A 15,175-nucleotide genomic window follows, 5' to 3' on the forward strand; every position below is an offset into this window, starting at 1 on the left:
GTTTCTAATGAGTTTTAATCATAGGGTTTCAGTTTAGAAACAAAACCTATTTGGACCAAATTGTGCTGATTCTTTGATAATCAAAATGAATAGATGTGATGTTATTGATCCTTGAATGATTCACAACATGTTTATGGCCTTGTTTTGATCATATATGGTTTGGATGGAGAGTCATGTTACTGGAATTGGTATGAATGTTTTTCGTGTTCCTTTTCTTCTTTATTTTTTTTAGTATGATCCATTTTTGGTCAATTTTTTTTTGAGTTTTTCTATATATTTTTTAAAAGTTTTGGTTTCATTTTTGGTTTAGTTTTTAGGTCAAACCAATGGTCTGTAGTTTAGTTTATGGTTGAACCAAAGGTATCAGGTCAACCCCGTTAGGTCAAAGTTCAAATTCTGGTCAAATGGCTAAGGCTTTGTTTGGCTTACTATGTTTTTGTTAAAGGTTTTTTTTTTTGTTTTTGTAAATGCGTGTTTGACAAACACCTATTAAGCATGTTTTACGCAGTTTTATTTTAAGAAAAAATGAGTTTTTTTTCCAAAGCTTAAATAAATAAAATAATAAATAATAAAAATATTTTCTTTTTTTTCCTTGCATACGGAAAAAAATCCTAAAAATTAATTGAGCATTTTTTTTAAAATCTAAAATATTTTAGCATGTTTTAAAAATATTGCATAGATTTTACAATAAGTTCATAAAATTTTAAAGGATTTTGGCTTATATTTCAAAAATATTAAAAATTATTTTTGGCAAGAAAATATTATCAACTTTTAATATAAGGATAAAAAATCTAAAAATAGTTAGTTTTAAAAATATTATTATGTATAATAAATTATTATTACTCACTTTAATATAAGGATAAAAAAGCTCGTATGAGGTTACTATCCAAAATATTATTAAGAATAATACAACTTATTTATTGGTTGCTATGGTTTGATGATGTTTATATTTCTACTAGTTTACAATGGGGGGTTTGCTACGATGAACAAACCATGATTTTTTATGTCAAGAACTTGGTTTGGAAATGGTGAAATGTTCTCAATTATCGTTGAGGGTTCTTTCAGGGTAAAAAAACCATTGCAGCCTACCTCAAGTATGGCATACTAACAGTGTTAATATATTTTCTTTATGTAACCAATCTCTTGCCTAGCACAAGTAAGGAGTATATAAGATGGAGGAATTTGACCCTGGCTATTGTTCCTAGGATGTTGTATTCTAAAGTTGGACATTTGCAAGTTATAAAAGAGCTCGTCAAAAGAAAAAGGATCAACAATGAGAAGGAGTTGAAAAAGCAAGTAGAAAAGCTTCAAACATATATAGTTGAGTAAGAGTAAAAGAGACAAGGCAGCTTTAGAAGCAATGTTGTTGGATGAGATAAAGGGAGGGCATTTCTTGATGAGCAAGTTCAATCCTAGGACACAAGAATAACAATTCTAGAGCTACAATTGGGTTAAAAAAAGGCCACAAGGGAAGAATGTGAGAAAGAGAGGAGAACTAAGTCTGAATTGGATGCGAAGCAGTTCTGAACTTGAAGTAGTAAAGTCCAACTTCAATGAATGTAAGGGAAATGTTGAATATTATCAAGATAAATTTGCACGAGTTCAAGCGAAATTGATGGATAAGGTTGAGAAATATAAGGATATTAACAAAAAAAAAATATGATGATTGAAAGCTAACTAGCTGAAGAAGCAACAAGGGTTGAAGAAGCAACAAGGATTTAAGGAAAAGGGAAGGTGGTCAAGGTTATTATAGAAGAAAACAACTTGATGGTGAATTAAAATAGAAAAGTGATACAATCCTCAGGGTTGTTGGAGGCTTATATTATTGTTAATTTTAGGGCCCGTGAGATTAGTTAAGATACACGCAAGTAAGCCCGGACACCCACATTAATCTAAAAAAAATAATTTATTCATTCTATGTACTTTTTAAAATTTCGAAGGCCGACTAGAGAGTAAAGATTATATATAAATGGTGGAAAGTGGCACAACATGCACACATGAAATACCGCAAATCTAAGATGGTATGCTAGCCCATAAGTTGACACTCATGGGGCCAAATATGTTGTTTTAATTATTTTACTTTACAAAATAACCCATAAATTAAAAAATATATATAACCATAACATAATATTAATTGGGAAGCAGGGCACGATGCCTAATCGAAACCTTTGGTCTTTTTCTACAAAACACAGTATTTTTGTTGTCCATGAAAAGGGAGAATCAATTGTATTATAATAACATCGTATATACATTTGACGATATTTTTCAGAGACCAAGTGTTGTAAGAACCTAGGGCATGAATCCTACTGTCATGATACTCGTGTCCTTTTACTTCTAAGCACTGCACATGCTACCCCTTAATTCTCCTTTACTTTTTGCTTATACTTGGAAATCTCGACGTACAAAATTTAACATACATGTGACTCTAGTTGCCTCCAGGTAGGTGCCGACATGGGATCAACATTTACATAACATAACATATATATATATATATATATATATATATATATATACTGTTGGGTCTAGTACTAATCATGTGCCTTGTTAATTTCTCAGATTTTATTTCAGACATACTAATTGAGAGACGGGGATAGGTGGGGGGGGGGGGGGGGTGGTTAATCAAGCTCATTAAGAGTTGATACCAAAACGAAAGTTGATGTTGCCAAACGTTTAATTGATGGATATTGAATCAATGATAATTTTTGAAGTCACAATAGATCATTTGGTCCTCATCGTTCCAAGTCTATCGCTCCCTTATCTCTTCCCCAACATGTCGACACTATAAATGGAAAAAAAATTGTACTTGATGATTATTTATCTTTATCCATATTAATCTCAAAAAGGGGGAAAAGTCCTACAAACACTTAAATATTCGCTTGATTTAATGATAGGGATTTCAATCACCCAGCTGCTTAATCCTTGAATTCGAGTTCTGCAGTAGAAAGGGTTAGTGGTTCGACAATAGACAGGACTCGTGTCAACCACATGTACCTATAACCTTATTTTGGTTTTGGCCCTGCATTAATTTAAAAGAAATGGATACTTCAAAATATAATATATGATTTAATAAAATAAAAAATATATTCAATTATTAGAAAAAATTATAATATTATTGCAAAGTACGCATGATCTTTTATTAAGAAATTACACTATGGCATCATAATTATTTTCTTCCTACAGTATTGTGATCATAATAATTGTCGATGGTCTAGCTTTTCCTCTCTATAAAATATCTCCCTCCAAGCTTAGTGGTCGACACAACATCCTCCTTCCCCCTCTCACTCTCTTTCTTTTTCTCATGTAAGTAACATATGATCTTCTCAAATAACCTCTATGTTATTTTGCCTTTGCTTTCCTTCTCAAAATCTCTTCTTATTGTATAATTCTTCTCTCTTTATAGTTTTTCTATTCAAGTAAAGATCCTTTTGTTTTCATGTCATCATTTTGTATTTGATTTCATGTTTTTGTTTTCTCTATATACCATTTCATTCAATATGAATACGGCTGTTTTCTACACGATGTATACTTCAAAATACATGATATTAGCAGATATTTCTCCCTCTTAGCTGAGAAGCACATGTAGGTCGACGTTAATGACGCTTTTTGTGCACTGCCATGCAAGTAATTATGTAGTTTAGGTACTCAGTCAATGCTTCTCAAGCTTTATCATTTCCAGAAAAGGATGTTGTTTACTTACTTTGTGTTTGTCCATTGCTATAACAAACTATATCTTTTATTTCCATTTTGTATAGAAAACTGAAGTAATTGGAGTTTCGCTTAATTTTCTTGAGAATGCAGAACTCATTCACACCACAAACGCTTTAATTCAAGTGCATATCAAGGAAAGCCTAAATAGTGGAATCCAACAACTTTTTGCCGATCATAAACGAGGTAAGGAAAATGAAACTCATGCACGAGTGCTTTGATTGTGATTTATGCATGAATACATAAATCCTCCTCTCTCACGCACACACACTATTAAGACTTGAGTATATGACAAAGGTTGGCTTGTTGGTTTGAGGTATAAGATAAGGATTGTGTGAAAACATAGTTAAATTTCTCCTTTCTTGATGTGCAATAATCCCCCTTTCCTCATTTTTATTGCCTGTCAGCTGGGTTTATAGGCCTCCTTTTCAACCCGCGACTGGCTATATGCTTATCCGGGATTTATTTCACTTACACAAGGAAGATATAGGCTTGAGTTCCTTGCCATTGAAAAAGAAATGATGTATAAACTATGAGAAATTAGTATATACACATGATCATATGAAAGAAAAAAAACAAATTATATTACAGAATCCATTGAAACTAATATTGGCCCATTACACCAATTACTGATCCTCCTCCTACTCCTTCTCCCCCTTCTTCTTATGGTGAAGTGTAAAATTTATCACTTTATTCTATTACATCGAAGTTATACTTAGATAGAATCCCCCCCACCCCCTCCCCTAATATTGTGACGGGACACACACACACCCCTGGCCATTAACCAGTACAAGCACAAACTAGGCTTCTGAATTAATGTAACAAGAATATACAAGACTCATAAACTTATTTATTTAATTTGCTGGGTCCATGAAATGTTAGTACAATGACTATACTTGATATGAGACATGAGACAACAACTGTCAACAGGGAAGTTGTTTTCATTTGGGAGATTTTGCTATTTCTTAATTAATTAGTGGGTGGTTTTGTATCATTTGCAACATGACCATAGCATTTATTCTGACACTAAAGTCAAGCCGTCAAATTAAACCAAAGCAAGTGGGGCCAGGTACCATTTCAGATGCAAACCCTAGGCGTACCATATGCTTTCCATACACAGGAGAAGAGGACATGGTTATAGTTCCAAGAGATAAACACGGTAGCTAAGGACTTTTAACTCAATTCTTGGTTTTTTTGTGTTTGAATTTTAGAATTTTGGAATCCATCAAATATAATGGAATATATATATTTATAAAATCTTCTAAAAGAATTTAATCTTAATTAATATTTAAATTGGTTTGAAAATATCTTTTCATATGATTGAAAAAAAATGAAGAAAGAAGAATAGCTGTTGTGTTGGTATATAAAATATGAGGTTTACAATCGTTCAAGTTTATTTCCAGATGGTCAAAGACAAATATTGTTATCTTTTATATATATATATATATATATATATATATATATATATTAAAAAAACATTTTATGTGGCCATAAAATGTTCTACCATATGTGAGAACAGTGACATTTTGTTTAGCCACACAAGCAGCTGAAAGAGCAACTCCCTTTGATGACAATTGTCACTATTTTGTGCTAGGAATTGCCACTTTATAGATCCATGGCCACAGAAGCGCATTGCCGACATTTATTTAATAAAGTCCCACAACGATCAATGAGAGCTTCTGATTCGTTCCCCCCTTGGATTTACCTGGCCTTTCTTAAGTGAGGTTTGAAGAGTGATAGCTAATATTCTTATAATTAAACAAAAATTCATGCATATATATATATATAGTGAGTTTTAGCATTAATTTTTTCTTATATGTGGTGAACTCAGCATCATCTAGTTTATTATTCAGCTTGTTTTTCTTCTAAAATCACGAAGTAAATATAGAAAATATGAGTAAATAAGATAATTCACAAAGATATGAATTAATGTTTTTTTAATATAAATTGGTATAAGAATATTTTAACCGTTAAAATAAAGTATAGTTATAAAACTTTAGTGGTTAATTTTTTCTATTTTTTATAAATTGGACTTTGGACTATTTCACAATTTCTCTCTAATTTTTTTCACTATTTTTAAGTGTTTATTTGTCAGATAATATTCATGTTGAGTATCTAATATCCCATACGATGTATTTGAGATAAAAAAAAAATACTTTGGACTATTTCACAATTTATTTCTATTTTTTTTATTCTAAATTTTTTTTTCTTGCTCAGCAACAATTTTCAATCTTTTTTTTTTTATAAATTCGAACCAAACTTATTTACTTTTATGGAATATCATGAGATCAATGTTTCTTACGCTCTTTGTTCAATATATGAATTTAATAGTTTATTAGAAGATCTTATACAAAGCATCAATATATATATATATATATATATATATATATATATATATATTAAGAAAGAAACGATGCTCATAAGAATAAAATTTAGATATCTTGGAATCCTAGAAAACAAAAAGACATGCAATCAACTATGCCGACAGAGTCCATTACTTGAAAGGAAACGCCACAACGTTTTCATCGACGACGAAGGGAACAAAAACAAAATGAAAAGGAGAAAACTTTCGTTTCAACTTTCCTCTCTCTTTGTCGCTATCACTCACTAGCTACCCAGAACACACACAGACCTTTTTATTTTTGTTTTTATTTTTCCTAAGCCTTTCTAACATTAATTTACTTGGTACATCTCCTTTCAGGATAAAAGGATGGCCATGGACCCACCTTTCCTAGAGACCTACAAGACCCTCTTGGACACAGCCAAAGAAGGTGCTAATGGTCGTAAAGAGGTTGTTATTATTGAGGAATGTGAGCTTCCATTGATTGATCTTGGCCGTTTAAATCTTGGAAAATTGGAGAAAGAAAAGTGCAAGTCAGATATTGCTAGGGAATCACAAGAGTGGGGGTTCTTTCAAGTTGTGAATCATGGGATTTCACGAGAGATTTTGGAGAAAATGATGAGCGAACAAGTTAAGGTTTATAGACAACCATTTAATAACAAGAGCAAAGAGTTATTTAATTTCTCTAGCGGGACTTACCGATGGGGGACGCCTACAGCTACTTGCCGTGAGCAGCTGTCATGGTCTGAAGCTTTTCATATTCCTATGAATGACATACCGTTTTCCAATGGTTTCAGTAGTCTCAGGTAATTGCACTTTTTTTTTCCTTTAATGTTCTGTCCATCTGCTTCTTCTTTTTTGCTTCTCTTTTCTTGGAGTGGAATTTGGGGTTTATTTACTATACCCTTAATTAAAAGAAAGAAAGGGTTATTCTCAAGGTTTAGGATTTATAATTAATTAATTCCGACAATTTTGTTGATATTTTAAAACTTTAATTTTATAGAAAGATTTAATGAAATTTGAGTCACATGATATGATAAAGCTCTTCTCCCATCCTTTAACATCAAATCCCTTTCCACTTCACTTAATACTTCAAACACAAAAACAAAAAATATATGAGGTTGACAACTTTGAATTTAACCATTATACAAAGTAAATTTGCGGATTGTTATGGATCGCAAGGTAATTAATTATATAGAAAAACACAAGTAAAATCATGAATCACCGCTTAATATGATGAGATTAGTTAATAATGATAAGAATCGCAGTCAGATTGTCTGGGTGGTGTAGTTGGTTATCACGCTAGTCTCACACACTAGAGGTCCCCGGTTCGAACCCGGGCTCAGACAATTGTTTTCGTTTTGCTCTGTGTTAGATTTTTTGCACACAAGAGGGGTCCAAGAAAGTACTGCTTGTAACTCACAGCCACACAACAGCATTAGACCTTTTAGGATAAGCTTATTTCATGTGATGGAGTAGTACTTCTTCCCATCTCTACGTAAATGTGTTAAAACTTTCCTATAATGGTGAGACAATACACAAAACATATACCTCTTTCTTGGTATACAATTAGACAAGCAAAGAAACACACACACACCATCGTCAGCATCAGATCTGCTTTACATAGCTGATGTGATGGAGTCGTACTTCTTCTTATCTCTACGGTAAATGTTTTAAAACTTTCCAATAATAGTGAGACAATACGCAATCATACCTCCTACTTGTTATATAATTAGACAAGCAAAGTAACCCCCGACCCCATCATCAGCAGTCTGATCCGCTTTAAATAGCTGATGTGATGGAGGAGTCCTCCTTCTTATCTCTACGTAGATGTCTTAAAACTTTCCTATAATTGTGAGACAATACACAAATCATACCTCCTTCTTGGTATATAATTAGACAAGCAAAATAACACAAACACCATCATGAGCAATCAGATCTGCTTCACATACCTGCCAATCTCAAAAAAAAAAGTAGCATTACATATATATATATATATAGGTATATTTTGCATGCATGGCCTGGTATTTCCATCAGAAAAGTCCACACTTGCTAACGTGAAGAATGAGCTGTGAATTAATTATCAATCGATAATAGCTTTTGGAACTCGACATGTCTCATTCTATAAGCTCCTGATTTTCACAAGTTTTTGCCTAATGAATCTTGAGTATACATGTTAACAATTAATTAACCAATAATTATTCCGTTTCCCGTCGATTGAAGTAATTTATGAAAAAACTTTTAAAATTGCAAATGTACGAAAAAAATATTATCAACAATTTATTATATCATTTAATTATTAAAAGAAAAAATTTGATTGGGTCTTATATATTTATATATTTTAAAAAAATATCATATCAATCATTCATTCTGTCGTTTTGTTAAAAAAATTAATTGATGTAATCGGAATTTTTATATGATTTGAATCCCACACATCCCATATAGATTGTTGTAGAAGAGAGGGTCCACCCAAAATTCAATATTGTTTTTTATCATTTTCCATCTAAAAAATTCCTCTTTTTCCCCTTAGAAATACTAATATGTGTGTGTGTGTAATTTCTAAAATGTTCAAAATTCTTTATTATTTTCTTTTTAACAATTCCATTTTTCCCTTGGAATATGAATTGATAGATGCTTTTCTGTGGTTGTCCCATTTGTTTTCTTTCTTTAAAGTACTTGATGTGGCCTAAAACGAATATATCCATGTCAATAAATGGACGCTTGCATGCACAATGTAAATCTAAAAAAAATTACCCTTTTACTTTTTGATAATTTTCATTTCTCCCTTTGTAAAATATTAGTTGATAGGTGATTTTTATTTTTTTTGTGATTGTCCATTTTGTTGACAAGGTTTTTTTTTCTCCTTCAAATATACTTCCAGCTCGACAATGGAACAATTTGCTACAACTGTTGCCGATCTAGCACAAAAATTAGCTGCGATTTTGGCAGAGAAGTTAGGCTTCAAATCAAATTTCTTTCAAGAAAACTGCCTGTCAAGCACTTGTTATCTACGAATGAACCGATACCCGCCTTGTCCAATCCCTTCAGATGTATTTGGCCTTATGCCACACACTGACAGTGACTTTCTCACAATATTGTACCAAGATGAAGTTGGAGGATTGCAATTAGTGAAAGATGGGAAATGGTTCGCTGTCAAGCCTAATCCTGAGGCTCTAATAGTCAACATTGGAGACTTATTCCAGGTAATGGGACCTTTTTTTTTCTCAATAGGAAATCCAAATTAATGATCTGAGCCACGAATGGTGACACGAATTCTTGAAGTTTTTAAGATTTTCATTATAGTTAAATAGCTTACAAGAATATCGCTTTTTTCTCCTTGGTTATTCTAACTTTATTTATTTTGAAATTCATTCTAATAGTTTTCTTGTTTCTTTTTCGACTTTTGACTACTTTCCATCTTTACATGGGATCAAACGTGGTGTTTGGAATTACCATTCAGCTATACTTTAAAATTTTTTAGATATTTTTATTTAATTTCAAATTATTTTTTAAAAATATTATTTTTTAATATGTACCTGCACAAAAGGTTATTTATTTCCTTGAGCAATAAAATTTAACTCATTAGTTGGTATGGACATGTTGAACATGCATGATGCAGGCTTGGAGCAACGATGTTTATAAGAGTGTCCAACACCGTGTTGTCACAAATCCACGAGTTGAAAGGTTCTCAACAGCATATTTCTTCTGTCCTTCATATGATACTGAGATACAAAGCTGCTATGAGCCTTCAGTTTATAAGAAATTTAGCTTTAGAATGTATAGACAACAAGTGCAAGATGATGTTAAGAAATTAGGTCGTAAGGTAGGGCTCCCAAGGTTTCTTGTATAATAAATAATTTCTGTGATTAATTAATGAAGAAAATGTACTTTTGGGGAATGAAAATATATAGTTATTAACAATTTTTAATATAATTAAATTCTAGCTTGGTAGCGATTAATGAAGTCGCTCAAAACCTCATAAAGATTACGGTATTTCAAGGCTAAAAAGATAGCAACGTTGAAATGGACCGACCACAACACCTACAAAACAAATCTTCTTTGTGGGTTCAGAAAACTCTCCATTGGACTATATTCTGTGTGTTTGCAAAACAAACCTTAAAGAAAAAGTACAAGATTTTTTTTTCTTAAAGAAGAAAAATATCTCTTACAAAGCTATGTAATAGCCTTGAACCCACGCGTATCCATTTGGATTACTTGAGACATAGAGTGACATCGACTCACTACAAAAGCTGTTCTTGTTCTGGGTTTTATAGATTATGTATTATTGATGATAATCACATTATTAATATTAAGAAAATACATGGTCCATATAATAAATTTCATAGAAAAACTCGAATATAATTCATCTCTGGTTAGTGATTCTTCCACTAGATAACTTACATTATAAATATTTGATTTCTTATGACCAAATAGCATTTATATATAAAAAACCTCCAGCCCATGAGAACTTTTGTTGAAGTTTAAGTTTTAAAATTGAATTTATGGTTAAATCTAGCATAGAGATTTTTTGAAAATAGATTTTTCTAAATTTTTTTTAAAAAAACTTACTATAAATTTGGTTTCTTAGCTTAAGAACCAAATGGTGAGAAAATATAGTGTTTTAGTACAAAGGTACTATAGACTTATTCAGAAGACCAGAAAAAAAAAATGCACTAACAAGTAATATCTTCTAGCTAGAGTATCTGACTTTGTATAAAGTTTATTTACTAATTTCTTTTTCTCTATTTAAAGACCCATGTTTCTTTGTTTTGCTAGTTTAACATTTAATGTCACTAGCTTTATTAATAAATTTTCTCGATTTTTTATAAAAATATTTAAAAACCAAAATATTTATTAGTTTAATGTTACATGATAATTATAAAATGCATCAAAATAAAATTTCAAAGTATTTTTTGTTTAGAAATACATCAAAATAAAAAATAAAATATTTTTTAAAAAATATTTTTAATATGAGCACATTAAAATATTTCAAAAATATAAAAAATTTTCATTTAAAAAAAATTAATTTTAAAATAACATGATTTATAATATCTTAAAAATTTATAATTTCCTGAGTGTGATGTGTTGACGAGAACTTTAGACAGGCTGTGTCATGACTAATATATATAGGCCCAGGTGTAAATTTTGTTGCCTTGCGCTGATTTTTATGCTGGTTTAACGATCTATGCCTCCCAATACCATGTAAATCAAGAAGACATCTTGGAAATATTAGAATAGGTTATAACCAAAGAACAATTTTAACATTAAGAGGAGACATCTTGGAAATTTTTCAATTTTAAAATAGTATTTCAAGATAAGAAAAAACAAAAACAGTAAAGATATAAAGGACATGTTTTCTTATATAGAAAATACATAAAATTATATTAAAATTATTTTATATTTCTATCTTTTAACTAAATATGTCTCTATTGTTTTTTTTTTTAATAGCTCTTTTATCCTAAGTGGTTTGTCCACTAAACTTAGTGGTGGAACTAACCGAAGCAAGAGATTTCTGGCACCTCTGATTGGTAATTAAATATTTTAGAGTTTTTGTATGATAGATATGAATTTTACTATAAAAAATATTCATTCTCCAGCTTCTCTTCTTACTTTATTTCCAAGTTTGATCTTCTATTTTTTTTATCCTATGGTATCCTCATTCAAAAAATTCTAATTAGACTCCATATTATTAATCAATCAAATAAATTCTTCTTTTCAAGTTGGTTCTTAATAAACCAAAAAACCCCCTCATAAAACTCAACCTCTCTTAAGCTTAGTTAAGAAAGGATCCAACCTTCTTCGGACTTAGCCAAGTAAAGAAACCATCTTCTTTGAAAATAATGGCATTTTGGATCCTACTCTTTCTATACTCATTAAATGCATAAAAGTTATTCAAATATTAATGTTGTGTAAAAATAGTGCGTAAAAATCCTTTAAGGGTTCACTATATTTTCATCCACATTAATATATATGTCAGAAATATTTTTTCTTATTAATATATATGTCAGAGATATATTTCCTCATTAATACATATGTTAGGGATATTTCTCATCAACATTATTCATATAAAATTGACAAATTCGCCGTACTGTGTACTTTTACAAGTTTTTGCGTATAAACATCACAAAGACTTAAAGGGTTACTAATAAACCTAAATTTAAGGGCCTAAACCCCTCTATAAAACTCATCTTCTTCGAGTACAACTACATTTTAGATTTTACTCTCTTTATATCCATCAGATATATAAAAATTATCTAAAGACTCATCATACTTCTATCAATATAAATGTTATGTAAGAGATAGTGTGTGCTGAACGTATTATAAGGGCCCATCATATTCACATCCACGTTAATATATATATCAGAGATATTTTCTTTCATTAATATATATATCAGGAATATTTTATTTTATTAATACATATGCCACCAGGAATATTTCTCATCAACATTAATATATATGTTAGAGATATTTTTTCATTTTAATACTATCAGGGTAATATAACATTTTAGTATGTCCTCTCTATAAAAAAGACTCGTGGACTATAAATAGACATAAAAATTTTTAAATAAAATGTTCAGAATCTCCATTCTCCATTGAATCTTTATTTTCAGAGTATCTTTTTATAATATTATTATATTTTTTTCTCAAAAAACATTAATTTAATTATCAAAAAGTTTCTAAATTCATCAAAAAAAACTTTTGCAAGTATCAGACACATGTCTGCAATCATCTTAATTAGAAAAAATAGATCATATTATAATAATAAAAAAAAATAATTAATTATTCAAGATATAAATTTTACATCGAAACTACTTGAAATTTTTATAACATCGTAATTTTTTTTTTCATGAAGGCAACGTTATTTAAAAAAAAATGTGATTTATATTAATGATTCATCAAATGGATCCGGGAAGCGTTCGTTTTCTTGTCATTTCTATTTGATAATTTTCCTTGTTTTGCTTTTCTTGAAAGGTATGAAGTGACAAGTACTGATTCGTGCGGTCTTTCCTTTCGTTAACCAAGCTTTTTCCCCAAGAATAAATATCTTGTTCGATAATGGAAACAGCTTGCTGTCCTTGTTATTGATCTAAACATAGATGGGAAACTATTTGCTTTCGAGTGGAGGGTATAATAATTAACATTGAGTGATTGATACCGATGATGGAAAATTTTCTCCATGGGAAGTAATATATGAATTTAATTTGACTTTAACCTATTATTTTGTATATGTGTTTTGTTTCAATTATTAAAAAATGCCATGAGTTAATAACTGTTAAATAACACTCTTTGTTTGTAATATTGTCTAAATTATGGTTAATAAAGAAACCTAAAAGATTTTTTTTTATTTCACTTGATATCCTCTCACATAACACATTGTCTTTTTTTTTATTATTATTCCTTAAAGCTTTATTTTAATCTAGTTGCTAATTTGTTTTTAATCTTATCCTTCTCTGCAACATTATTTTAGATTTTGGTCTAATAATTTATTTTCATTATCTTTTCATGGGATTCTTGGGGTATCAAAAAAAACATATTTGGTTGATATTCAGTTTTGTAAAAATAAATTTGATTTTATTGATTCAAAAATATTACAAATACAAGGATCCAAATTGACAGTAAAAGTGTAACAAAGGATTTTATTAACTATTCAAATTGAGCGTTTCTTTTTTTTTTTTCTTTTTTGCCTTAAGATTTTTTCAAACTTTGTTTTTGATCTCTTTAGTTTTTAAATCATTCATTTTAGTCCAAAACTTCATTTTCTTTACATATCAGTTATTTTTTTTGGAAATTATTCATTTTAGTCCAAGACTTCATTTTTCTTGACGTATATGTCTTTGGATTTGAGAGAGTAGAGAAAACGCTATTGAAAACGGTGGATAAGAGAGAAGATGTTTGATTGGCCATATTTTGGTATTAAATAATTTTATTTGATGAGAGAAATTCAATAATAATGAGTTTTTTTCTTATAATCATGCCTAAAAAAAGTATAATGGGGTATTTTTAGTTTTTCTTATTTAGTTGATTTTTAATTTTTAGATGATTTTGGAGTGTTTTGGAGTTAGTAAGTGATTATATAGAAGTTTTTATGGTATGTTTTAGATGTTTTTAGATGAAAACAACTTCAAATTTCTGTTTTTAGAGTTTAAAATTTTAACCTTGATTTTACAGCACTGAAGATAACTACAAAACATAATAGTAGATGATATGTCACCTGTCACTACAAAGACCTCTCGCACAATAAAAAAAGGATAGAAAAAAATTAAAAAGAAACCTAGCTAGGCATAGACTTGAGTTTTTTAAGTCAGGTCAGCCATGTAAACCTAGTCTAACAAGTCCACTAGCACAAGCCCTTTGTAGAGAGCTAGTTGTGCTAGGTTCCATAGAGTCACGCTTATGAACTTTTTTTTTTGTTATGTTAATTTATGTTTATTTTTATTTATTAAATTATAAAATTGGTAAAGAATTTATTTTATTTATTATTTTATTAAATACCATTTAATTTTTAATTTTTGGTGACTATGATTTTCTTAAAGCCCAACATTATTTTCTTTTATTTTATATGGTTGACAACATATATTTTTATTATTATATAATTAAAAACACAATTGTTTTAGAATAATAATGTTATTAAGCGAATAAGATCTACGAAGATGTCGTTTGTCAATAGTTAAAAAAAAATTACTTTTTAGATATTAAATTTTGAGTTCATGATGAAAATTCTACTTGCAATTACAAAAAATATTAACAATGTTTGCATATTTTTTTAGATTAAAAAAATATAGTCAGAATCACAGTGAAGTGTGAGCCTGTTACCTAGTTGTCATCTAATTGGTTTACTTTTTATGTTAATCTAATTGGTTCATTAATTATATATGACATTATTTTAGAAGAGAATAGTGTTCAAATATTGAGAGAAAGGTTGCTGCGTCACAATTCAATAGAGTGAGGCTTGCTAATCATGTAATTTGCAGTTGAGCAACTTAGGCTCTCTTTTTTGGTCATAAACGTAAGATCATTCATCTAGTTTGTTAGTGTGTATTCATTATATGTGGAAATTGTTAGTTATTCAAAATACTCAATTGGATGGTTGCGATTTCTTGGCCTCTCAATGGAACCAATTCTATAAAT

The 15,175-nt window shown here is 29.8% G+C and overlaps 1 protein-coding gene and 1 non-coding gene across 2 annotated transcripts; both read left to right on the forward strand.

Annotated features, from left to right (window-relative positions):
* The first annotated feature begins 3,266 nt into the window (after nucleotides 1-3,266).
* On the forward strand, nucleotides 3,267-9,967 carry LOC133702665 (gibberellin 2-beta-dioxygenase 8-like). Its single transcript, XM_062126979.1, has 5 exons — nucleotides 3,267-3,300; nucleotides 3,799-3,891; nucleotides 6,407-6,852; nucleotides 8,928-9,249; nucleotides 9,666-9,967. Exons 3-5 carry the CDS (start codon nucleotides 6,416-6,418, stop codon nucleotides 9,894-9,896), a joined length of 990 nt encoding a protein of 329 aa, XP_061982963.1. The 5' UTR covers nucleotides 3,267-3,300; nucleotides 3,799-3,891; nucleotides 6,407-6,415; the 3' UTR covers nucleotides 9,897-9,967.
* Nucleotides 7,322-7,395, forward strand: TRNAV-CAC (transfer RNA valine (anticodon CAC)). The gene has a single exon. It is a non-coding gene; the product is annotated as a tRNA-Val (tRNA).
* Nucleotides 9,968-15,175: the final 5,208 nt, after the last annotated feature.

The sequence above is a fragment of the Populus nigra genome, chromosome 9 (genome assembly GCF_951802175.1).
Source record: "Populus nigra chromosome 9, ddPopNigr1.1, whole genome shotgun sequence".
In the NCBI taxonomy this organism is placed as follows: domain Eukaryota; kingdom Viridiplantae; phylum Streptophyta; class Magnoliopsida; order Malpighiales; family Salicaceae; genus Populus; species Populus nigra.

What these genes read in the sequence shown, in the direction of transcription:
- LOC133702665 (XM_062126979.1), top strand. Translation starts at nt 6,416, where the DNA reads ATGGCCATGGACCCACCTTTCCTAGAGACCTACAAGACCCTCTTGGAC. An exon ending in AATGGTTTCAGTAGTCTCAG is followed by an intron (nt 6,853 to 8,927) that starts GTAATTGCACTT and finishes ATATACTTCCAG; the next exon opens with CTCGACAATGGAACAATTTG. An exon ending in ACATTGGAGACTTATTCCAG is followed by an intron (nt 9,250 to 9,665) that starts GTAATGGGACCT and finishes TGCATGATGCAG; the next exon opens with GCTTGGAGCAACGATGTTTA.